The 27,581-nt window shown below is 38.9% G+C and overlaps 1 protein-coding gene across 2 annotated transcripts in view; it reads right to left on the bottom strand.

Annotated features, from left to right (window-relative positions):
- Window positions 1–27,581, bottom strand: part of GABRB3 (gamma-aminobutyric acid type A receptor subunit beta3) — a 284,327-nt gene that overhangs the window by 4,610 nt on the left and 252,136 nt on the right. For both annotated transcript variants that reach the window (XM_027572184.2, XM_027572185.2), the window contains exons 7-8: window positions 19,812–19,964; window positions 13,291–13,535 (exon numbers count right to left, since the gene is read on the bottom strand). In XM_027572184.2, the coding sequence (XP_027427985.1) occupies window positions 13,291–13,535; window positions 19,812–19,964 (398 nt within the window). The remainder of the gene's footprint in view (window positions 1–13,290; window positions 13,536–19,811; window positions 19,965–27,581) is intronic.

Genomic DNA, 27,581 nt, shown 5'->3' with positions numbered 1-27,581 from the left:
TCCTAAGCTCTCTGCAGAAACACTCACACCAGCCATGCGGAGTGCAGGGGAGTGGGGTAGGGGCAGCAGGCACATGTTAGCCTGGGCTGTGCTCTGTTCTCCTCAGTGATGCTGCCTCTGAACTGTAGGGCCAGCAGTGCCATAGTGGGGAGACCGTGAAGACCTATGGTCTTCTTAGAATGGAGGACAGCCAGCCTGGGGATGCTGGGGAATGCAAATGGACCAAGAAGACATCCAGATACCGGGGAGAAGGCCCTTCATGGAGACCCATTCTTGGGGCTAGGGACAGAGCACTGACAGAATATTAGAGTTCTGCTTTTGTTTTTGTTTTTTAATCCAGTAGAGGGAAAAATTCAAATGGGGCTTGCATCTCAACAGTACCAGGAATGTTAGACCTTTGTAAGAATTTGGAACATCTGTTCACTATCTATTCTTTTTGTTATCTTGCCCTGGAATGGTTAGCAGTAAAACCCTTACCAAAAAAAAAAAAAAAATCTGTTTGCCTGTCTTCAGGATCAGTGAAGCCTCCAGTGGTTTGGGAGACAGTCTCTCACTGTAAGAAGAGATTGTAGAAGGAGAAGTCTGAGACACACATTAAGGTGTGGCTGAAAGGGAAGGGCAACAAAGGAAAGGCCAGCAAAGGAGTGGGCACAAGCATGTCCTCTGTGCAAGTAATCACTCTCCCTAAGAAAGGGGTGATTTGAACCTAGCTTTGAAAGCTATGGGCAGCTAGCTCCTAAGTCAGCAGAGAGGAGAGCACCATAGGGTCAGCTGAGCTGTCCTTCATACAAAGGAAAATTAAAAGCAGGGTTTTAGAAGAGAGAACCCTCTTAGTAGTCTTTAGATCTCACCACACCTTCCACTGTGCTTTATTCCACACAGGGGAGAACAGGATGATGAATGAGCTGCCCGGCTTGCTTGGGCATCTTTTTCTTGAGAGGGAGTCAATCAGTGTATTTTAGCACTGTAATGAATAGGTGTGATACCCTACCAAATATCTGTTTTCAAATCATGACAGGATATATATTAAGTTATCACTTAAGGAGATTAAACAAACTGAGATTACTTATCAAATCGGCTCAATTAGATCTTATTTAACTGAACGATATTTTAAATAGACCTTAAAGAGTAAGCTGAGGGGCGGAGCAAGATGGCGGAGGAGTAGGAGACCTGGATTTCCTCTGGTCTCAGGAATTCAGCTGAATAGGGATCAAACCATTCTGAACACCTACGAACTCAACAGGAAATCGAAGATAAGAAGAGTAACAACACTCTGAACAGAAAAGCGACCACTTTCTGGAAGGTAGGACGTGCGGAGAAGTGAATCCGAGGCGATATTCGGGAGGAGAGACGGCGGGGGAGGGGGCCTCCGTCGGCCGCTTCTGGCAAGTGATAGAGCCGCGGAGCACAAAATCAGAACTTGTAGAAGTTGGCTCCCCTGAGAGACGTCGCTCCAGTGGCTAAGCGGGGGATGGAACCCTCGCGGGACAGTGTGGTCTCAGGACACTCAGGGTCACAGAAAGACCAGGGGTGCCTGAGTGCGGCAGAGCTCCCAGGTATCGGAGCAGGGAAGCCCGCTGCAGAGACGGAGCCAAGGCGTGGGCTCTCAGCTCGGGGTTGCCATAAACTGTGATCCGCGGCCCAGTTGGGCTACTGCTCCTCCAGCAGGGACCCAATAAGCGGCAGAGCTGGGGAGACTCTCCTTCCTCCCCGGGGAGGAGCGGCGTGGGAGCAAACCGCAGGGATCTGCTGGGTTTGGAGACTCCACACGGGGTTGGGTGCCAGAGATAGAAACACTCGGTCACAGGCAGGGTGAGCACGCAGTGCGGCCAGAGACCGGGGAGATGGGAGTGACTGCTTTTCTCTGGGGGTACACTGAGGAGCGGGGCCCTGAGTTCTCAGCTCCTCCGGACGGAGATTGGGAGGCCACCATTTTCACCCTGGTCCTCCAAAGCTGTACCGAGAGCTCACAGGGAACAAAAGCTCCTGAGCGCAAACCGGAGCAGCTTGCTTAGCCCGGACTCACAAGGGCGGGGCAATTCCGCCTCCAGCAAAGACATTTGGGAACCACGGCAACAGGCCCCTCCCCCAGAATATCAGCACGAACAGCCAGCAAGCCAAGACCATGTTTACCAATCAAGGAGAATGGGAGAACTCCAGCGCTAGGGGAATACTGCACATAGAATTCATGGCTTTTTTACCATAATTCATTAGTTTTTCAAAGTTAATTTTTTAACTGTTTTTTTAAATTTTCCTTTTTCCCTTTTTCAAACAACATCTTATCAATCCCTTTTTAAAAAAATTTTTTTTATTTTTCATTTTTAGAGTCATATTTTTATCCCTTCATAGTAGTTACCCTTATTTTTGGCATATATATATATATATATATATATATATATATATATATGTTGTTCTCTTTTTAAAATTTTGAGATACAATTTCTTCTAACAGATCAAAATATACCCTAAATCACTAGTGTATGCCTTTGTTCTATTCTCCTGCCTGATCACATTCTCTCCCTTTTTTTTTCTTTTTTTTCTTTTTTCTTTTTCTTTTTAAATCTTCTTTCTTTTTTCAAACAACTTATCAATTGCTTTTATAAAATCTTTTTAATTTTCATCTTTATGATCATCTGCCATCCCTTCATTGTATCAACCCTTATTTTGTACATATATAAGTCTTTCTTCCTTTAAAATTTTAGCAGGCACTTTCTTTTAACAGACCAAAATATGCCCAAAAGCTAGTGTGTGGCACTGATCTATGCACTACCCTGATCATATTTGATCATATTCTGTTTTTTTTGTTTTGTTCTGTTTTTGTTTGTTTTTATCTTTTTCTCTTTCCCCTTTTTTTTTCTCTTCTTTCTTTCCTTTTCTTGTCCCCTGGTTTCACGTCTTTTCTGATTTGTATAGAGTATATTTGCTGGAGACGTTGTAAACCTGTAGGCATTCTGTTCTGTCATTCATCTGTTCTCCTCTGGACAAAATGACAAGACGAAAAAAATCACCTCAGCAAAAAGAACAAGACGTAGTACCATCTGTCAGGCACCTACTCAATACTGACATTAGTAGGATGTCGGATATAGAGTTCAGAATCATGAATTTAAAGATACTAGCTGGGCTTGAAAAAAGCGTGGAAGTTATTAGAGAAACGCTTTCTGGAGAAATAAAAGAACTAAAATCTAACCAGGTAGAAATCAAAAAGGCTATTAATGAGGTTCAATCAAAAATGGGGGCACTAACTGCTAGGATAAATGAGGCAGAAGAGAGAATCAGCGATATAGAAGACCAAATGATGGAAAATAAAGAGGCTAAGAAAAAGAGAGAGAAACAACTACAGGATCACGAGGGCAAAATTCGAGAGATAAGCGATACGATAAGACGAAACAACATTAGAATAATTGGGATCCCAGAAGAAGAAGCAAGAGAGAGAGGGGCAGAAGGTATATTGGAGCAAATAATAGCAGAGAACTTCCCTAATGTGGGGAAGGAAACAGGCATCAAAATCCAGGAGGCACAGAGAACCCCTCTCAAAATCAATAAAAATAGGTCAACACCCCGACATCTAATAGTAAAATTTACAAGTCTCAGAGACAAAGAGAAAATCCTGAAAGCAGCTCGGGAGAAGACATATGTAACTAACAATGGTAGAGACATTAGATTGGCAACAGACCTATGCACAGAGACCTGGCAGGCCAGAAAGGACTGGCATGATATCTTCAGAGCACTAAACGAGAAAAATATGCAGCCAAGAATACTATATCCAGCTAGGCAGTCATTGAAAATAGAAGGAGAGATAAAAACCTTCCAGGACAAACAAAAACTAAAGGAATTTGCAAACACAAAACCAGCCCTCCAAGAAATATTGAAAAAGGTCCTCTAAGCAAAAAGAGAGCCTAAAAGCAGCAGAGATCTGGAAGGAACACAGACAATATACAGTAACAGTCACCTTAGAGGCAATACAATGGCACTAAATTCATACCTTTCAATAGTTATACTGAATGTAAATGGGCTCAATGCCCCAATCAAAAGACACAGGCGATCAGATTGGATTAAAAAACAAGACCCATCAATATGGTGTCTGCAAGAGACTTATTTTAGAACCAAAGACACCCCCAGATTGAAAGTGAGGGCGTGGAAAACCATTTATCATGATAATGGACACCAAAAGAAAGCTGGGGTGGCAATCCTTATATCAGACAAATTAGATTTTAAAACAAAGACTGTAATAAGAGATGAAGAAGGACACTATATCCTACTTAAAGTGTCTATCCAACAAGAAGATCTAACAATTGTAAATATCTATGCCCCTAACGTGGGAGCAGCCAATCATATAAGGCAATTAATAACAAAAGCAAAGAAACACATTGACAACAATACAACAATAGTGGGGAACTTTAACACCCCCCTGACTGAAATGGACAGATCATCTAAGCAAAAGATCAACAAGGAAATAAAGACTTTAAATGACACACTGAACCAAACGGACTTCACAGATATATTCAGAACATTCCATCCCAAAGCAACAGAATACATATTCTTCTCTAGTGCCCATGGAATATTCTTCAGAATTGATCCCATCCTAGGTCACAAATCAGGTCTCAACTGGTACCAAAAGATTGGGATCATTCCCTGCATATTTTCAGACCACAATGCTTTGAAACTAGAACTCAATCACAAGAGGAAAGTTGGAAAGAACTCAAATACATGGAGGCTAAAGAGCATCCTACTAAAGAATGAATGGGTCAACCAGGAAATTAAAGAAGAATTAAAAAATTCATGGAAACCAATGAAAATGAAAACACAACTGTTCAAAATCTTTGGGATACAGCAAAGGTAGTCCTAAAGGGAAGTGTATAGCAATACAAGCCTTTCTCAAGAAACAAGAAAGGTCTCAAATACACAACCTAACCCTACACTAAATGGAGCTGGAGAAAGAACAGCAAATAAGCCTAAACCCAGCAAAAGAAGAGAAATAATAAAGATCAGAGCAGAAATCAATGAACTAGAAACCAGAAGAACAGTAGAAAAGATCAACAAAACTAGGAGCTGGTTCTTTGGAAGAATTAACAAGATTGATAAACCCCTGGCCAGACTTATCAAAATGAAATGAGAAATGACCCAAATCAACAAAATCATGAATGAATGAGGAGAGATCACAACCAACACCAAAGAAATACAAACAATTATAAGAATATATTCTGACCAACTCTATGCCAGCAAATTAGATAACCTGGAAGAAATGGGTGCATTCCTAGAGATGTATCAACTACCACAATTGAACCAGGAAGAAATAGAAAACCTGAACACACCTATAACCACTAAGGAAATTGAAGCAGTCATCAAAAATCTCCCAAGAAACAAAAGCCCAGGGCCAGATGGCTTCTCAGGGGAATTCTATCAGACATTTAAGAAGAATTAATACCTATTCTCCTGAAACTGTTCCAAAAATAGAAATGGAAGGAAAACTTCCAAACTCATTTTATGAGGCCACCATTACCTTGATGCCAAAACCAGACAAAGACCCTATCAAAAAGGAGAATTACAGACCAATATCCTAATGAACATGGATGCAAAAATTCTCACCAAAATACTAGCCAACAGGATCCAACAGTATATTAAAAGGATATTCACCATGACCAAGTGGGATTTATCTCTGGGCTTCAAGGCTGGTCTAACATCCGCAAATTAATCAACGTGATACAATACATTAACAAAAGAAAGAACAAGAATCATATGATCCTCTCAATAGATGCAGAAAAAGCATTTGACAAAGTACAGCATCCTTTCTTGATCAAAACTCTTCAGAGTATAGGGATAGAGGGTACATACCTCAATATCATAAAAGCCATCTATGAAAAACCTACAGCGAATATCATTCTCAATGGGGAAAAGCTGAGAGCTTTTCTCCTAAGGTCAGGAATGCAGCAGAGATGTCCACTAACACCACTGCTATTCAACATAGTATTAGAAGTCCTAGCCACAGCAATCAGACAACTAAAAGAAATCAAATGCATCCAAATCAGCAAAGAGGAAGTCAAACTCTCACTCTTTGCAGATGATATGATACTGTATGTGGAAAACCCAAAAGACTCCACCCCAAAACTGCTAGAACTCATACAGGAATTCAATAAATTACCAGGATATAAAATCAATGCACAGAAATCAGTGGCATTCCTTTACACCAACAACAAGACAGAAGAGAGACAAATCAAGGAGTCGATCCCATTTACAATTGCACCCCAAACCATAAGATACCTAGGAATAAATTTAACGAAAGAGGCAAAGGATCTGTACTCAGAAAACTATAAAATACTCATGAAAGAAATTGAAGAAGACACAAAGAAATGGAGAAACGTTCCATGCTCATGGATTGGAAGAACGAACATTGTGACGATGTAAATGCTAACTAGAGCAATCTACACATTCAATGCAATCCCCATCAAAATGCCATCCACCTTTTTCAAAGAAATGGAACAAATAATCCTAAAATTTGTATGGAACCAGAAGAGACACCACATAGCCAGGGGAATACTGAAAAAGAAAAGCAAAGCTGGCTGCATCAGAATTCCGGACTTCCAGCTCTATTACAAAGCTGTCATCATCAAGACAGTATGGTACTGGCACAAAAACAGACACATAGATCAATGGAACAGAATAGAGAGCCCAGAAATGGACCCTCAACTCTATGGTCAACTCATCTTTGACAAAGCAGGAAAGAATGTCCAATGGATAAAAGAGAGTCTCTTCAACAAATGGTGTTGGGAAATTGGACAGCCACATGCAGAAGAATGAAACTGGACCATTTCCTTACACCACACAGAAAAATAGACTCCAAATTGTTGAAAGACCTAAACGTGAGACAGGAGTCCATCAAAATCCTAAAGGAGAACAGAGGCAGCAACCTCTTCCACCTCAGCCACAGCAAGTTCTTCCTAGAAACATCGCCAAAGGCAAGGGAAGCAAGGGCAAAAATGAACTATTGGGATTTCATCAAGATAAAAAGCTTTTGCACAGCAAAAGTAACAGTCCACAAAACCAAAAGACAACCGACAGAATGGGAGAAGATATTTGCAAATGACATATCAGATAAAGGGCTAGTATCCAAAATCTCTAAAGAACTTATCAAACTCAACACCCAAAGAACAAATAATCCAATCAAGATATGGGCAGAAGACATGAACAGACATTTTTCCAAAGAAGACCTCCAAATGGCCAACAGACACATGAAAAAGTGCTCAATATCGCTAGGCATCAGGGAAATCCAAATCAAAACCTCAATGACATACCACCTAACACCCATCAGAATGGCTAAAATTAACAAGTCAGGAAACGACAGATGTTGGCAGGGATGTGGAGAAAGGGGAACCCTCCTACACTGTTGATGGGAATGCAAGCTCGTGCCACCACTCTGGAAAACAGTATGGAGGTTCCTCAAACAGTTGAAAATAGAGCTACCATATGATCCAGCAATTGCACTCCTGGTTATTTACCACAAAGATACAAATGTAGGGATCCGAAGGGGTACGTGCACCCCAATGTTTATAGCGGCAATGTCCACAATAGCCAAACTGTGGAAGGAGGCAAGATGTCCATCGACAGATGAATGGATAAAGAAGAAGTGGTATATATACACAATGGAATATTATGCAGACATCAAAAGGAATGAGATCTTGCCATTTGCAACGACGTGGATGGAACTGGAGGGTATTATGCTGAGTGAAATAAGTCAATCAGAGAAAGACATGTATCATATGACCTCAGTGATATGAGGAATTCTTAATCTCAGGAAACAAACTGAGGGTTGCTGAAGTGGTTGGGGGTGGGCGGGATTGGGTGGCTGGGTAATAGACATTGGGGAGGGTATGTGCTATGGTGAGCACTGTGAATTGTACAAGACTGATGAATCATGGATCTGTACTTCTGAAACAAATAATGCAATATATGTTAAGAAAAAAAAAGAAGAAGGAGATAGCAGGAGGGGAAGAATGAAGGGGAGTAATTCGGAGGAGGAGACGAACCATTAGAGATGATGGACTCTGAAATACAAACTGAGGGTTCTAGAGGGGAGGGGGTGGTGGGATGGGTTAGCCTGGTGTTGGGTATTAAAGAGGGCACATTCTGCGTGGAGCACTGGGTGTTATGCACAAACAATGAATCATGGAACACTACATGAAGAACTAATGATGTAATGTATGGTGATTAACATAACAATAAAAATTATTTAAAAAATAACATTAAATTAAATAGTAAGCTGATATATGTAAAACAAAATTTATCTAAGGTTGAGCCAGAGAATAACCAACGTTGGAAGATGCTTGCTTTTTTTCAGTCCTCATGTGGCATTTATTCTTTCCCATAATAATAAATAATTTACTATATGCTAATTAGAACCTCAGAGGACTGGAATTATTTTCCTAAAGGTAGAAAAAAAAGAAAACATCGCTTAACTCTAAAAAATATTCTTTGCATTTTATGTAATATTTTAAGTATAACAAAACCATGAGATACAAAGCCCAGTGGTCCACTTAGGAACATGGATACTTCACTGGAGACTTGCACATGAAGGGTCCAGAGTTGTGGGATTGTTCATGTAAAAAAAAAAAACTACTATATATCTGGTCTGTACCATGCCCTGTGCTAGGTGAAAGACCCTAATAGATGAATAAGAAAAGATCCTTACCCTTAAGGGGTCTAGCAGGTAAGAGTTTTAAGTAATCAACAAGCACATTTAAAAAAAAATACTGCATAATGAACCTTAAGCACATTTTTAAATACATGCCATTAATACTGTCTCTTTTTTATAAAAAATGCCATATGAAAAACTCCCTTTAATAAAATCTAGGAGATTATAAATAACCACTTTGTAGAATTAAATACCAAATGAAGACAAGTCTTTTTTATAGGAAGGGAGGGGAATATTTTGTGAGAAGCTAATTCTGATCAATATCAATGGTTCTAATGATTTAGCTTCACCTGACTTTAAAAAGATGCATTTAAGAACCTTACCCTCTCTTTCCACTAGAAAAGTGAAAAAACACACCACATCAGCAGAAAATGGTGCTCTGATGATGACTACTACTCATTCATGGACACACATTCCATGAGCGTTTACCACATCTGAGCCATGGTGTGCATATTTTGGTTGATATGAAAAATCAAATGCTGTTTAGCAGAGAAAGCATGGTGGCCACGTGAAATGTAGCATGCCATTTCACAAGTGCAGAGCATGTGCCATGGAATTTGGGAGAACAGGGACAAAACCAATTTCTTGAAGAAGGGAGTGACAGAGGCAGGACAGACACAAGTAGAAGAAAAAAAAAATCCTGGGCAATGTCATGGAGAAGAGCATCTGGCTTAGGTCTCGAAGGAGGGGAAGATGTGGACAAAGAAGAAAGGGATTCTGGAAAGAGAGAATCCAAGGCAAAAAGATGATAATGTACACAGGGATTTTGGGAAATATACAGGGAGAACAGAGAAAACACAAGAAATGAGGTCAACTGAATGTTGAGTTGATTTTTCAAGATTTAATGACAAATTTGTTTGAATCGATATCCTGTCTTCTCAAGTTCCTTGTGGCCAGTGCTGTGCATTTGGGAAAGGACTTCATGAGGGCAGAGATCTAATTTTGTGCCCTTGATTCTAGTGAAGGAAACCTACCTTAAGGGAAACCAAACCCAATATCATCAATAATTTACAGAATTAGAGGGTTCTTGGGTGCTTTGGACATTTATGGCTACCTTGCAGCTGTTTCAGGACACAGCTCTTGTGAGGTAGGTCTCAATAACCAACACCTATTTCCCATGATTTCTATTTCAGAGTGGGTGAACACTTGTAATGGAAACAATAATGTTGAAAGTAACTTGAACATATATTGGATAATAAGAGCTCAGTGTAAATTAGTTTGGATGCTTCTGACTTTTAGTTTTACATTTACATAGTTTTCATTTAAAAGTGAAGCAATGTGTAGAAAATTTCCAACATTATAAGAAGTTTTTTTTTCTAAAAGAATTAAAGGAGTTATTAAAATGTGTTAAGTCTTAGAAACCAAACATTTTAAACAAATATGTCCCCAAAAGACGCTAATCTTCTCCTATCATCTAAAATTTAAATCTTAAAACAGATGGAAGTGGTGTTGGTGAAACATAAGACTGAAATGCCCTGTATAGAATGATAGATGATGACTTGCATTTTTTAAAGCATTTCATGAAAACAAAATTAAAGCATTTCATGAATACTTCATATTTTTAAAAGTTTGTCTCATATCTACTATAATTAGAATCAATGATTTTAATATAGTTTTTCTTCCTGCTCTATAACCCTAAGAGGCCAAATATTCAAAGGTGGAAAACATCTCATGCAGAATATATCACAAAGGGGTTTTCATTTTTTTCTAGAATCTCTCACCAGACTGGCACTTTATTGATACTCATTCTCTAATTATCTTCACGCTTCTATATAAGCAAAATACTCTATTAGAAAAATTAAAAAAAAAAGGTATTTGTCATGTGAGGAAAGAAATCTTGCTCTTTAGTAAGAGGAATGATGTCAAGTCTGCAGCTCTAATACCTTGGAAGGAATTACAAATTTCTGCCACTTCATGAAATTTAAATACAATCAAAGACTAACTCTTGAGTATAGATACAATTCAGGAAACCAAAGAGGTTATGCACAAATAAATTAAGGGCATGATTTACATTGCACCACTGGTCTGAGGAGAAACTAAGTGAATACGTGAACAGTTTGAGCATTCATGCATCAACCACTATGTTAAAATAATGTGCAACCACTGAATATAAGGAAAATCTACTTAAGGTTTTATAGTAAGGTCAATAACACCATCATCCCAAAGATAGTCATTGAAGGCACAGATCCCTCTTGGTGGCCTGCAGAGCCCCTGAGGGTACCACCCTGATATACCCTTATTGGACAGGAAAGGTGACCTCAGAAAAACAATGGCAGTGAAAATCCCTGTGGTCAGCCCAGTGTCCTCTTTCAGTCTAAGGACAGATGCAGCCCTCTGAGCCCCATCTATAACACAGATGGGTTTCCCTGAGGTTGTTGATGGCCATGCTAACAAACGATCTTGAAAGATATCACTAAAAGTGAATGAATGAATAATTATAATTACAAAGAATTCTTGAAGGTATTGGCCAGGTGCATAGTGACATTTCTGTTTTGCATGAAGTTTGTGATTCTTTTCTTGCTTTCCCTTAACTCATCCACATCACATGATATAAGCTTTTTGGGAGGTTCATTTCCATCTGAAAATTATCACTAAAGTCTTAGATGTGGGGGGCGCCTGAGTGGCTCAGTTGGTTAAGCGACTGCCTTCGGCTCAGGTCATGATCCTGGAGTCCCGGGATGGAGTCCCGCATTGGGCTCCTTGCTCGGCAGGGAGTCTGCTTCTCCCTCTGATCCTCCCCCCTCTCATGTGCTCTCTCTCTCTCATTCTTTCTCTCCAATAAATAAATAAAATCTTTAAAAAAAATAAAGTCTTAGATGTGGGTCAGCAATAATTTTTAATGCTTATCTTTAAGAATATCAAATATGCATTTAAAACTAGTACCTATGAATTTGTATACCAACTTTAGACCTTGACAGCTGATCTACAATTATAGATTTTTAAAAATATGAACATATAAAGGCTTTAACAAAACTGCTGGGGAAACACAGAAACATTTTCAGAAAAACAATAAAATGGCCTTGTGAATAAAATAAAATTTTCCTCTGCATCTGATTTATAGTATAATATCTGACGTAAAATATTTTTCATATTCTGCTACTTTTCTTTGTGCATGTTAGAGGTGTTTCTGTTTTTGCTTTAAATTTTAAGCTTCACACTCAAAAAGGTATTTCTGTAGCACAACCTGACTGTTCTAAACCATCTCATTTAGGAGAAAGGAAACAAATTTATGATCTGTTTAAATTATGAGGGAATTTGGAAAAACAGCATTGTATGTGTATGTGTGTCTGTATATCTGTGTGATGAAAACAATAATGATGTGATGAATTCCAGTTTCCTTGGAAACAGCATGACCAAAGCATATTGTGTATTCATAGTAGGATGTAGACGTATTTAGAAACATAACAGTGTGGTACTAAGTATATTTTCCAGTAAGAAGTTCAGGATAATTTTGCCTATGGAAGCCTAATTTTTTTCACAGATCCTGAGTTTCTCTGACCAACTCTATTTATGTTTTGCTGAAGGGATGGGAACCATTTGCATTCATTTAACTGCCTGCATTCATTCATGAATGTTTGTGAACCTATTCTGGGCCATCAGTGGTCTACGGACACAGCAAATACTCTAAGGAGCTGTTGCATTTCTCTAAGGAACAGACCCATAACATGTACTAAGAACACGTACTAAGGGAAAAAGCAAGGAAAGACCACAGGCTTGAGAAATAAGTAAGTTTAGCAAGAAGAATTAAATAATAAAGAAATGTAGGAGCAAGTGTAGCGTGTAAACAGGGAGAAATATATTTTTGAGAACTTCACGGGGTACAAGAGGTAAAAAGATAAAGACAAAAATTACATAGAAACTATAATGTACTTTCATTAAAGTATTCTTTATAATTGCAATGACATATTTTTATTAAAATAAAAATGAAATGACATGTAATTGCAAAGTTACTTTGTAACCAGAAGGATGTAAGGATGCTGAGCTGGGCTGGAGGGGGTGGACCTAATTTGTGGTCTCTTTCTTAGTGTACAGCCCAAAGGCTTCCTAAAGCAATGCACCATCCTTGGCTACTGCTATCTGGCTATGCTAGGCTCTGACTTTTGCGAACACACCCGGCAGGGGACAGGGCCTGGGCAGATCTATGAGAGCCCTTGAACAGAGCACGGTTCCTCCCTTGCACTAAGGACCTTGGACTAGGGGACTATGCCAGATAGTGGGTGGATGAGAGACGGGTCTGCCCACACTGTAAAAGAACAGTGGCGTGCTGGACAATAAAACTTGTAATTTTGTCACTAAAGGAATATTGCAACATTTTGGAAACATGCTTTTGCTTGTCAAGTTCAGAGCCAACATCCCACATGGTATTCACATGTTCTGTTCTTTTCAGAGGAAACTGGAAGCTTGTGGTTTCTCCCGCTTCTGCACTAATTTTGGTTTTATATAAAACTCAGTGACTTGCAGGAGGCAACATTTCAGGTTATAATCAAAAGCCCACACAACTACTTAAAGGTCATGCAAGTAACTGTAGTGACTGATAAGTGGTAGGAGCAGGGTGGGTCTGTGAAAGGCATGATGGGTGCGTGGTCAGGCTGGTGGAGGGCCTACCCGGTTGCTTTCACTCTTGGAACGGTCATTCTTTGCCTTGGCTGTCTTTTCTGCAAGCTTCTTCTGCCTTTGAGGGCCTCTTCCAAAGAAAATGTAGTTGACAAAGGCATACTCCAGAAGGGCCAGAAACACAAAGACAAAGCAGCCCATGAGGTACATGTCAATGGCTTTGACGTAGGGGATTTTGGGCAATGTCTCCCGAAGGTGTGTGTTGATGGTTGTCATCGTCAGCACGGTCGTGATCCCTACAAAAGAAACAAAAGGGTAAGAGGCTGCGGATTTGCAGCTCCATTCCTCAGTTTCACTATTGTATTTTCTCAAAGAGCTCAAAATAGTTGGAGAGAGTAGATTGAATATTATTAGGTGATCAGAAAGCAACAGAGCATGAAACATGTATGGACCTCAGGTCACAGCTCAGGTCAGGAAGCTGACATCTCTGCTCTCTGGTGGGGCACCACCCCATGGCACCTGGCTCACAGGGAGATGGAATGGAGAATATATGGAGATGTGTAGGCAGCAAAGGAGAATGTGCTTTTTAGGAAAGTTGGAAGAAATGAAAATAACCCCAGAAATTAACATAAAACACTGTGTGTCTGGATGGAAGCTTCCAAGAAGAATGAATCTATGAAGACTCAAAGAAGAGGGTCACCTATGGCCATTAGTGAGGGCTCAGTGAGCCTGCTCGTCAAAAGAAAACAATTCTTACCACAATGCTTTATGAAAAAGGGGAATGAGGCAATGATTTTTCTTTTTATTTTTTTAAGGATTTTATTCATTTATTTATTTGACAGAGAGAGACACTGCGAGAGAGGGAACACAAGCAGGGGGAGTGGGAGAGGGAGAAGCTGGCTTCCCATGGGGCAGGGAGCTCGATCCCAGGACCCTGGGATCATAACCTGAGCTGAAGGCAGATGCTTAATGACTGAGCCACCCAGGCACCCCAAGGCAATGATTTTTAAAACTGATAGCAGACTTGGTCCAGTCCTGAGCTTAAAAAGAAAGGAGTACTTAAAAAAAAAAAAAAAAAAAAGAAGAGGAGTACTTCAGGGAAGCTCCTGAGGACAGATGATTTCAGAGTCCTTTCCCTCCTCAACTAAGAGTCTATACAAGCTTCTCAGAACATGCGTGGTGAAGTCAAGGGCTAATGAATCTTGCCATATTCTGGGGGAACTGACCAGATCCTTTTTTTTTTTTTTAAATCATAATGTTGAATTCTCTAGATAGTAGTATGTGAATGATTTCTGTTTCCCTAACAGAGCTAAGTCCAGTCTCAAAAACACGTAAGGACTGTATTTTGCAATTATACCATAGCAATGGACTTTTTTGTTGTTGTTTTCAATACAAAGATTCCATATTGGATAATGTGAAGCCACAGAAAGGAGGGGACATGTCGGTGACATGACTAGAGTTTGTTGAACTGAGTGAAGTCATACATGCAGGAAGGATATGGATTGCTCACTTCTTGGTGGGACAGTAAATGCTACAGCTGACTTGCTCTCTCTTAAGACAGCTCCAAAGGGGGGCGCCACGGTGGCTCAGTCTGTTAAGCATCTGCCTTCTGCTCAGGTCCTGATCCCAGGATCCTGGGATGGAGCCCCACGTCTGGCACCCTGCTCAGTGGAGAGCCTGCTTCTCCCTTATCCCTCTGCTGCCCCCCCTACTTGTACTCTCTCTCTGTCAAATAAATAAATAAAATCTTAAAAAAAAAAAAAAAGACAGCTCCAAAGGGTGAACTCTTTTCTATCCATTCAGCTGGTGCCACTGAATGCAATTATCCCTGTGTCTTCAAGGACCCAATGGAGAGAAACACTTCCTCCTCATTGCTATTCATGCCTTCCCTCAAAAAGGAGACTTCTGAAAGTGAGAGCTTTAACCATGGTCCCTCAGCCACAGCAACCTGAAAAATATGATGTCACTGAGGCCAGGGGACAGTGCAGGCCAGAAAGGTCAGTGTTCCCAAGATACAAGGCAGAGCCCAGACCACCTCTACAAATGATTCCTCCAAAGGCACTTCTCTGAGCCCCCAGATCCCACCCAACTCTCCAATGGAGGGTTTGTACTTGTTAAGCATCTTAATTTGATGCCCTTCAGGTTCCCATCCCATCATTGGAGGTAAGCATCCTTACCCTGTGTGTCCTACAGAGAGAACCTCCAGACCACAGATCTCTACGTGCTTGGGACCATCTGGAGGGCAGGGAATAAAGCCCAGTCTTTCTGTCACTAGCACATGCTTTCCTTCCACCCACCTCTAAACTGCTATGAAAAGTAGAGGAGGGAACTGAGGCACTGAGAAACTATTTTTGTGTGTAACTGCAAACCATGATAGCTTATGGAATATATGGAAATAGAATATGTCAGAATATTTTAAGATTCCCCTTTAAAGTAACATTCATGTGCACCTGGGGACTTTTAAAAATCGAAAATGGCAATGGGATAATTATAGTTTACAAATAAATGTGAAAACACCACGCAAACTCTCCAAAATTAGGTGTGCTCACCATTATTCAAAAATTTTGTAATTTTGCTGCCGCAACTTTTTTTCCTTCCAAATGTACTAGGAAAGCATGAATGCTGTGGTTCTCTCCAGCTGACTATTTTGAGCGGACATATGTGACACAGGCCTCAGTGGATGTCCTGGGAAATGGGCTGAATGAACACAGGGATAGGAAGAGCCAGCATATGTCACAGGCACTCAGCCTGGGAAAAGCAGCCCTGAGTAAAATGGGACAGCAACCTGGCTCAGGCCCATCAGCTCAGGCTCGAGGAGTATGGTTTTGGGATGAGTCCCCTTTTGGGCTCACATTAGCTCTTAGTTTAAAAGGCCAGTACATTTACTAATTCTCTGTATCATTTTACTTCCTATCTAGATATTGTGGATGATGGTGGACTGTAGTGATTCACAAACCTGGATGGTACAGCCACATGGCCGAGGCCAAAAACCTAGCCCTGCCACTTCCCAGCAGCATGACCTGAGCCTTGATGGTCCACACCATTGTCTACAGCTGCTGTGAAGTCTAAATGTGATGCCTGAAAACCACTGGTGATATGTTAATAACGGTAACTGGCATTGTTAACACTAATAACAACAAATAATTGTATTTATTATTATCATTACAGAAAAATAAATTATTCAGTAGATTCTGGCTTCCCGGAGAGACACCCACAGCCACAGCCTTGCTTCGAGCTTCCACCCTTTAAGGGGACCCATCCAACTGCAGTACAGGAGATGACTGGTGCTTTCCATGTTCTTTGTATACTGATCGAGCTGTTCAGTCTTTCTACTAATTGTTAGCCTCAAAATATTTCTCACTTAGATTATGCTAATATCGTATTTGAAAAACTGCATTTATACAGATGACTATGAAATAAAAATATAATTTGCATCATTTAATCAAAAGATATTTTATTTCTCTTCTTTGTGATCAAAATAATGTGGCCTAAATTATTTTAGTTTAAATTTTCCCTTTTAAAAGGACCGGTACTATTATTCACTATTATTCACTTCGGGGTTTTGAGGAAGATCATCTAATTACACCTCCCAACTTTGCAACCTGATGGTTTGTAACACTAACAATTCAACAGATCTGGGAGTCAGCCCCTGATCAGTAGAAGCCTAAAACCCTGAAGCATACAGAACAGCAGTGCAACACAGCTTTGTGAAGGACCAGTGTTTCCCTTCTCAATAGAGAGACAATCCCAGACAACTGCAGGTCCAACAGAGCCCTATGCCAGAGAGGGTGTTCCATGGACATCTTTGCTGAACACTCCTCTGCACCGACCTGTACCTCTAAGATCTCTTTCAGAAATGAGGTGCATTCATCATGGTGCAGCCATTCAGGATGCTGATAACAGCACTCAAAACATTTCAAAGGTGCGTTACAAGACAAGACAGGTAGAAAAGGGTTGGGGGAGGAGAATTTCTTAAATTAAAGCCCCCAAACCATAGCCATATCTTCTTAAAGAGGCACAGAGCACATTAGCATTTTGAAGATTCTGAGGGATCCCTCAATAGTAATAATTAATAATAGTTCTTGTTTAGCTTATTTTTTTCTTTTTGATCCTTTTTTACAATGTAATAGACAAGATAACTCTTGCATGTACTTTCCACTGACACCATAGGAATCACCTGTAGTGGTTAAGGGAGAGAATCCTGGAGTCAGACTAACTGGATTAAAATCTTTCTTCTGACACTTAAAATGTCATATGACTTTGTACCAGTTATGTAGCTTCTCTGTACCTAATTTTCCTGCTCTGTCAAATGGGAACAATAACACTGCTTATTGTGCTATGGATGTTCTGTAGAACAGGTAAGGTAACCCCATTAGTGGCCTTGCAGAGAAACTGGTACCTGAGTATTCAGCAAATTTCAGCGTTAATGATTATTGTGTTGTTATTCAGTGTTCATGACCCTGTAATATACTTTCCCTTAGTTATTGGAGGTGACCTAGTGACATTTCCTGATCCCTGCAGACCCAGGCTCAGAGACCCTGTTCTACATAGGCAGAAGGTGGGACAAAGGGAGTGAGCACGCTGGTATCCTACATTGAGAGCTGGACCTGTTGGACTGTTTTCTGCTCAGACCTGTGGCCCTCGGGTCACAGCTGCCTTCCAGACCCCAGGCCTCAGGTTCATCCAGACACTGGCAAATGCCCATTCACTTCTGCCTCTGTACTCACATCTGCCTCCCAGAGTTGTGACATCTGTCAGAACCTGGCACTCCTCCAATGGTGAAGCCTTAGCAACTCTGGGCAGACCATTCCTTTGTCCTAGCAAAGCCATAACAGGATGATTTAGATTTATAGTCATAATGCTGTTCTGTTAGAAAAAATGGAATCTACTTTCACATACTGTAATGAGGTTGGGTTCACTACAACTCACTTCAGATAGATTATTTAATATTGTGGAAGACAGTGTCTTACAATGAAGGAGCTATAGAACGTGTATATCTAGAAAATTTAGAAATTCACATTCAGTACACCTCACTCCTATTGATCCTAGATAATTACAGTTCTTTGGTACTTATATTTCTCTACTTATCTCAATAATGACAAACTCTCCAAGGCCGATTCAATGTGAAACTCAAGAAGCTTTAGCTTTAGAGCTCTACTTGCATAGTCCTCATTCAGACTTGGAGTGGGGTCTTAGAAATTTTATATTTGTCTATTTTAAATTCTCTTTCTTAAAGAGAGACTCTGAAAATGTATAAGCTAACAGGTCTGCAAAATTTAGATCTGCCCCTCTAAAGACATTTTAGTTCTGGCTTTTCCAGGTGAGAAGAAGAGAAAATTATTTCACGGAGAGTAATCTAGTAAAAAAAAAAAGAAAGGGGAAACTTACAGAAAGGACTATTGCAACAGGGTAACCTCTGCAGGCCATAGAAAAATCCTGGAGATCTTTTTGAGGGATGCTTTTCTTACTAGACCCATTAGAAATACATAACATAGTGCTTTTAGTTTTTTGATACTTTCTTCTTTTCAAACTAGCTTTTTATTCAGCTAACACTTTTAGGAATAGTTACCTGATTTCCTATGTGTTAATCTAATCTTGAATGTAACTCTGCCAGTCACCTATCTGTGAGTCTAAACCAGACATCCGCATACATACATGTACACACATTTTCCTAGGGAAAACAGTGTCAATCAACTTGAAGTCCTGGAAAAAGATGAAAAACAAAAAAAAAAAAGGGAAGAAAGAGGGATAACTGGAACCCTGAATTCTTATGGTTCTCCCTAAGCTAATTTACCAGCAAATGTATTGATAATTATTTTCCAAAGTATTATTGATAATTTTGCTTTCAGGAATCGAATTCAACCCTCCCAGAGAAGGGATGCACTAGATAATTGCTCTTCAGCTCTATACTTATCTAAAATGTATTTAAATGATTATTTCATTCATGCAGCTTCATAATAATTAGCTGAATAGAGAATAATGTTTTTTTGAAAATATAAACCTTCCTTTAATAATTTAAAAATATTAGAAATATTATTGGAACCTATAAAATATACTGTACATTAGCTAATAATCCAGTTGCCAAATGACCAGTGGCCAGTACAAATCACTAGCGTTCTTAAGAATCACTCAGAATCTAACCACATATTTAAATGCTCATTAAATTGTGTAATTCCAATTACATGCTATAATATTTGACAACTTTTCTGACTTAAAAAAGATGAATACCCAATTAATCAAGTCTTCTTTCTGGGCCACAGAACAATTTTGAACAGGAGATGTTAGTCCTTGCTTTAAAATTAGTGTCAAAAATAGTTTTATTATGCAAATATTCGGCAAGCATATTTTCCCTTTCATTGGCATGAAAATTCACATTTGAGCCTTATAATTAAATTAACACATCAAGGGAATCATGCATGAAATTATTGTTTCAAGATAAAAAGTGACTGTATGGGCAAGACTGGTGTCATGATGTCAAAAAATTGTAGTTGAACTATAGCCTCTGAACTTCCTTAATACTTTAATGATACGGTTACTTTACATTTTAGATATCATTTAAAAATAGCACATACCAAGGGCAACTCTAGCCGCAGATGCATCATAATTGATCCAGAAGGACACCCATGAGAGAATCGTAATTAGTATAGAGGGCATGTAAGTCTGGAGAATGAAGTATCCAATGTTTCTCTTCAACCGAAAGCTCAGTGAGAGCCGAGGATAGGCACCTATGGTAAACAGACAAAGATTACACTGGAGAAAAGACATGGCAGACAAAAAAGTTTGCTTTGACCTCCATGGTTCAACAGCATGCATTTGAAAACCCCATGAACTGAGAGGTGGCCACTGCAATTTGCTTCTGTCTGCCTAAGGGTATTTATAGAAGAATTGGGAGGGGAGTCCATTTCAGTCAATAAGAGAATATTGAGGATACTCTTCTAAAGCCAAATGCTCAGCTGAGGACCATCCCTGGGAAAACTTTGGGAAACTAATTTAGAATACAAATAATGCCAAGTCTTGTTCATTGTTTAATTAAGGACTGTTCCCTTCTCCATTGTAAATAGGGGAGATTTGGCTCAAGGTTTTATGGGGCAAAATGGCTTTTACCAGTTGTCCCTTCTGCCCATCTAGAGCAACACTGTACACAGATATGTGAATTGCTGATCTTCATCTAAGGACATCTCCGGGCTACCCTGAGAGCTGGAGAGGCACAGACGCAGGGGGCAGTGCACGCTGCAATGATCTACTCTGACCACAGACAAGTCATTAAGGAGAGCCTCAGAGAAGCACCTTGTTCGCTTTCTTGTAAGTGAATCCCAGTGCTAATCTGATGTGTGCATCTCACTTAGTACACTTTGGGACCCCTATCACAGGGTAAGAAAATCACCCACTAATTATGTCACATTTTGTTTTATATTTGCCTTCTCTGTCTTATTTTGCTTTTCTTAGAGCAAGGCAAGGGTAGGCTCCATTTCCTCCTGTCCACTTCAACTGTCCACTGTATCATTCCCAAACCTCCCAGCTCCTGATCTAGATTCTAGTGAAGCTGCTGGAAGGACAACCAGTGAAAACTCAATGACCTTCTCTAATCACCAACTTCCTTGCCTCTTTCCCTCCCATCGTCACTGACGGACGGTGCTCCCCTCCTGAGATTGCTGTACATTGCTTCTCTTGACCTCCTTCTACTCCAAGACTGACAAGCTACTACTCTCTTCCTGCAACCAAGTATATGCATTTTCCAGACTTCATTCCATGTCTTCTGTGTTTGTCCCTACATTCTTTTCTTTAGCCACCTGATTTACTCATAAGACTACTAGTTCTATATTGAAGATAAAGACTTTTATCTCCAGGGTTCTACTTTGGTATCAACCTATTTTCAGTCAGAATTATAGAAAGGAGAAAAGAAGACACCTGAGAGACTTAGCACCTAAAGGCTGACAATCTGTGAAGTTTCTTCCAGTCGTTTTTGTGTGTATGTAGAATTTCTTTTACATAGCTCTGATCAAATGCATATAGCATACTGTCATCAGAGCATAAACATTTTCATACTTATTCAAATTATTTGTAAATACAATTTAAAATTCTTCCTAATTTTCCTTCAAATATATACATATGTACTCTAGTTTACAGACATTTTCCTGAATGCTACAAATTTAGGTTATTTCCATTTTTACAAAACTATAAATAATATTCTTAAGAATATCCTTGAGTAGAGTCCTTTTTCTGTATTTGGACTTATTTCCTTAGGATGAATATGCTAAAAGAGGAATTGCTGGGTCAATGTTTAGGCTTTTGATACTTATTGCCAAATTGCTTTGCCTAAGAATCATGCCAGTATACACATCACTATGAGCACTTTATAGAATTGTCTGTCTTACCTTGTAAACATGACAATGTTCCATAATATTTCTTAAAAATAACTTTTGCTAATTTCTTTGGGAAAAATTTTCCTTTCCAATCAATTTCTTTAACTGCATACTTCCTAAATATCTGTTTTTTTTCTCTGTATTTAAGCTCATAAATGATCTGATTATACTATTTATTCATTTTTCTCATTTTTTGTTCCCCTTATTATTTTCACCTATTCATTTAAGTTCTTGTGATACTAATCCTTGTTTGTATTGTCTGCAAGTATTTTCACAGTTGTTTTAAAACTTGTAATGGATTTGAGTGGGGGATATATAAATACTTAAATTTTTTGTATATAGAATTTATCCATTCTTTTTTCCTTGTTATTTTTAAAACTTGTTTTTAGGCTTAGGTAAGTTCACAATAGAAGTTTAACCACAAACCTACTTTTAAGGTTGGTAATTGTTTCAGTGTTCAATATGAAGTGTACATGTACACTGATTTTTATTCCCCAAACAGCTAACCAATCCTCCCAACACCATCAATGGAATAAAATTTCCTTGACATAGGTTTGATGGATTCTATTATTGTTTTATATTACATTTTATGTATATGTGGATCATTGGTATGATGTGCCATTGAGCCAGGTCAGAGCCTCATTGTCGGCTTTCCCATCTCCAGATCCCTGGCCCTATGATCCATCCACACATTCCTGAAGTACAGCATGGACACTCACTGTCAACCCATACTCAAAATCTTCTATGGCTCACTGCTTTCTATAAAGGTCCAAGTATGCATCTGGGAATTTTAGTTTCTCCAAAATGTTTTCCCAAAATTAACTTCAGTTTTATTTCCTACTATGTCTCTTCATTAAGTAGACCATTTTTTAGCCCAAAGAGTGTCCTCACTGCCTCAAAATAATTGTCCATACTTTCTGCGCCTGCTGATTCACACATACTTTTCCCTCCTTAAGAAATGTCTTTCCTTATCCACACTCCAAAACCTTGGTCAAATGCCACATCTTCCATGAATCCTTTCTTCTTTCCTCCAAATAGAAGTCATTACCTTCTTGAGTCATTTTCTTTTTCATTAAAATTATAACGACTTAACAAGGCAAGATCTTCCTTAGTACATTCTACAGTCCTCTACAGTCCCCAAGGCAGAGTTTGTGAAGTGATGCATTTTTCGTATACTGTGATATCTAGGTAAATGTCTAAACTATCATAGGTTATCAACAAATACATCTGTTTGCGTGAAAATAGGAGTATCTGGTTTAGTTATGTGACTTTCTAGCAAGTATAATACTCAAAACATTCAATATCTTTATTGAATCTTAGTTTGAAATCCCACAGCAACTTCAATATCTTTACTGAAGTAACTTCAATGTTGGATCATAGTTTGCAATTTCATGACAATCTCATGCTTTACTTATCACTTATCATTTGCTTCTCTTGTTTCAGATATGTCTCACTATATCCACTATACTTACAATAGTTTCTGTATTCATCAGGAAAGGTTGGTTTATGTTGCAATAACAAAAGCCCCATCCCCCCGCCCCCAGATCTCTGTAGCTGACAACAAGGATTTTTTTTTCTTGTGCTACATATCCACTTATGCTGTATCTGGAGCACTGCTGGGTATTGTGGTAGAAGTGCTACACTCAATTGCCTTCACATTTCCTTGTCTAAAGCAAGTCTTACTGTCAATCCTTATGTCATTGGAGAACAGTTTGGTCCCCTCCCAAGGGACAGCAGCAAATATTTTTTGAGTAAAAAATTAATCTACCATATTCCTCAACTTTCCATTTTCAAGTCAACTTTCTTAATATTTCCCAAAGTATACCTTCTTCAGGGAAACCATTCCCAACAGAGGCAAATATTGATACCTAAGTAATGAAGTACAATTGAGGCTGTTGGGAATTCTTGTCCCCTATAACATGGAGGCCAATGACATGAATGCATAGTCAAACATTTAGAAGATCATTATAGACCTTGAGGAAAGGGATACTAATCTGATTTCAAAAATACCTGAATCTCCGAAAATTTGCCAAGATATAACACAAAACTTAGAATAACCCAGACTTCATAATACAGAACTTAGAAAATTAAGAAACATACCATTTTCTTACGTATCTGTCCAGTAAATATATTCTACTTGTCGAAACTGAAGTGCCACTTCAAATCAAAACAAGTTTTAGGCATTCACCATAGGCCCTATCCATTCTAGTCTCATAACTCCAGATGTGGGAATGGTGAATGGAGCAGACAACAAAGATGAAAAAGAAGAGGGTCTACACACTCAACTAGCTCCAATTAATCCATGTCAGAGAGACTCATACAGACTGACCTTGGTAAACAGAGGTAAGAGCCCGCTGGAGATACAAAAATATTTTAGAGCATGAGAGTTGATGATGCAAGAGAGGTTTCATGGCATCTGAACTGAGATACTATTCCTGGTTGAATAAATTTTTTTTTCAGGCAGGAAAGCAGGAAAGTCTTCAAGGTGAAAGACTCAGCTGGGCCAAATGAAGAAAAGCCTTTCGATATGCCATGAGAAAGAGACCTGAGAATGTTAATAAACACAAGAATTCTCAGAGATGTTGAGAATGTTCTAGGCCAAGGCCTTTGCATTTGATATGCATCCTAAAGAGCACATAAAAGTCTTCTTGTAGCTCTGTTAGACAAAGTCCTTACACTGCAGGGCAAATGCCATAATGTATGCTGTATCTATGGCAAAACTCCCTATATGATCATACATAGCTAGTGGTTAATAAAGTTGAGAAGTAGTGAGTGAGCTACACAAAGATATAGCCTTCAAAACAGCAATAGAAGCTTAAAAATTACAACAGAAAGGCACAGAAGCCCTAAAGCCTGTGTGCCAATGCAGATGTGGTCAGGTTCCCAAGTAGGTGCTGAGCCAACAGACAGAGGAAAAGTCCCTGAACACAAGTGCATTGTTCCAGTTCAGGGCTTCCTTGGGAAAATTACCTATCAAAGATGCTGATCTCAACCTTTTCTCCCCAGATGCACTAAAAGTTATGCCAAAAACAAGGCTCTGGATATTTAATCTAGCCTAAATTAATATTGCTCTCTAAAGCATTAATATTGTTGAAGAACTCATAAAAAATGTGGACAGAGTATTGTGTCACCTTTGTGGAGGGAGAGAGCCACTCAAATGTGTCCATAAAGTAATAAACTATTTTAGCAACTGCAGCAGAACTGACCTATACACATGTGCTTCTCCCTCTTTAAGGTGGCCACTGTGAGGGGCTCTCCCACCATTGCCTAAGAAGATTTGTGAGCTCTCAGTGATGCTCTTGGGTTTTTGTCAGTATGGCCTGTCTCATCATGCTGGGCTCATTCATTTATAATCTACTTTTCCACATTATAACATAACCTAAAATTAAAAATAGTGTTAGTAATTTTCTTGCTCCCTTTACAAGTCCCCTTAATTATTTTATGTTCAAAAAATCCATGAAGGGAAGGATACATATGGAATAGCACGGAAAGAAAGAAAAACAGGACCGGAGCTCAAAAAGTTGTTCTCAGATTGTTTCAATAGGCAATGATTCTCCTTCTGATTCTCCACAATAAAACCAGAATGTTGTATCACATGACTGTGAAGCAAAGAGTGGGGGTGTCTAAAGGATCTAGTTTCAGCCTCATGGTTTATTCTTTTGGGAGCGGACTGTCCTATTAGACCCTCAGTTTTCTTATGTTAAAATAGGACAAGAATATCACAAGTGAAAAAAAATTTTTTTACTTCATCAGAGTTATAGACTATTAACCTGCAAAGGAAACCACCAAGCAAATAAAAAGACAACCTGCAGGGGCGCCTGGGTGGCTCAGTCGTTAAGCATCTGCTTTCGGCAAGTCATGATCCCAGCGTCCAGGGATCCAGCCCGCATCGGGCTCCCTGTTCCGCGGGAAGCCTGTTTCTCCCTCTCCCACTCCCCCTGCTTGTGTTCCCTCTCTCGCTGTGTCTCTCTCTGTCAAATAAATAAATAAAAATCTTAAAAAAAAGACAACCTGCAGAAAGGAAGAAAATATTTGCAAATGATGTATCTGATATGGATCTTGTATCTAGACTATATAAAGAAGGTTTACAAAAAAACACAACCCAATTTAAAAAAGGACAAAGGACTTGAATAGAAATTTCTCCAAAGAAGAAAGTGTCCAAGAAGAACATAAAAACATCCCCAACATTATTACTTATTAGGGGAAATGCAAATCAAAACCACAATGAGATATCACTTCATACTCACTAAGATGACTACAATGGAAAAAGATAGATATAGAAATACTATACTATTTGGTAATTCCACTACTCGGTATTTACCCAATACTAATAATACTAATAATACAAAAATAGTAATTCAAAAAGATATGTGAACCCCTGTGCAACATTATTTACAATAACCAAGAAGTGACCTAAGTGTCCATTGATAGTTGAATGGATAAAGAAGATGTGGTTTACACACACACACACACACACACACACACACACACACACACACACAGGAATATTACTCAGCAATAAAAAAGAATAAGATCTTGCCATTTATGACAACATGGATGGACTTAGATAATATTATGCTAAGTAAAAATAAGTCAGACAGAGAAAGACAAATATTGTATGATTTCACTTATATGTGGTATCTAAAAAAAACAAACAAATAAATGAATAAACAAATAAACGAACAATGCAGAAACAGGCCCATAAACACAGAGAACAAGCTGGTGGTTGCTAGAGGGGAAAAGTGTGGTGAATGGGCAAAATGGGTGAAAGGAGTGGGAGATACAGGCTCCCACTATGGAATGAATAAATAATGGGGATGAAAGGTTCAGCATAGGGAATATAGTCAATGGTACTGAAACAGTTGTATGGTGACAGATGGTAGCTACACATTTGGTGATCACAGTATAATGTATCGAGTTGTGGAATCACTATGTTGTACACCTGAAACTAATATAAAATTGTGTGGCAACTATATTTCAATTTAAGAAAAGACAATAGCAAGTGTTGGTGAGGATATGGAGAAATTAGAACCTTCATGTACTTCTTGTGGGAATGTTAAATGGTGCCATCGCTTTGGAAAACATTATGGAAGTTCTTCAAAAGAGTTAAATATAGTTAGTTACCAAATGACTCAACAATTCCAATCCTAAGTACATGCCTATGAGAAATGAAAATATATCTACAGAAAAACTTGTACAGGAATGTTCAGAGCAACCTTATTCCTAATACCCAAAAGGTGGAAACAGCCCAATGTTCATCAACTGATGAATAGTTAAATGAAATATGATATATTCATACAATGGAATGCTATTCAGCAATAAAAAGAAATGAGGTATTGATATATGCTGCAACATGGATGAACCTTGAAAACACCATGTTAAGTAAAAGAAGCCCAGGATTAGGAGAATTGGGTTGGGAGAAATGGGGAGTGCCTGCTAATGGGTACAGGGTTTCTTTTTGAGTTGATAAAAATATATTCTGAAAGTGAATACAGTCATTATTATACAGCTATGTAAATACACTAAAACCACTGAATTGTGTAATTTAAATGGGTGAACTGTATGGTATCTAAATTGTATTTTGATAAATCTATTATAAAGAAAAAAGAATACCTACTGGAAATTAAATAGCTTAATTTATATCAAGTAACAAGCATACTATCTGGCCCCAAATACACATTCGATAAATACAAGTTGCTTCTTTCTTTCCTTTTCTTCCTCTACGATGCCTTCTGCATTCAGGATTCTATAATCTAAGAGATTTTACCATTGAGCATTTTTGAAAAAATGTGCTAGAGGTTTAAAAAATAATTCCAAAAGATAAAGGTAGTCGAGAATTATTTTTGCAAAGGAGATGTGGGGCAATGTTTCCTGAAGAAATCTGGCTTCTGTAGTGAGACATATTTCATAGGTCAGGAGTCCTTAAAGGAAAATGATTTCATAAGAACAAGTTGTGAGAGCTAAACTCTCATTTAGCAC

The sequence above is a fragment of the Zalophus californianus genome, chromosome 6 (assembly GCF_009762305.2).
Source record: "Zalophus californianus isolate mZalCal1 chromosome 6, mZalCal1.pri.v2, whole genome shotgun sequence".
NCBI lineage: Eukaryota > Metazoa > Chordata > Mammalia > Carnivora > Otariidae > Zalophus > Zalophus californianus.
This window is presented reverse-complemented; position numbering and strand designations above follow the sequence as displayed.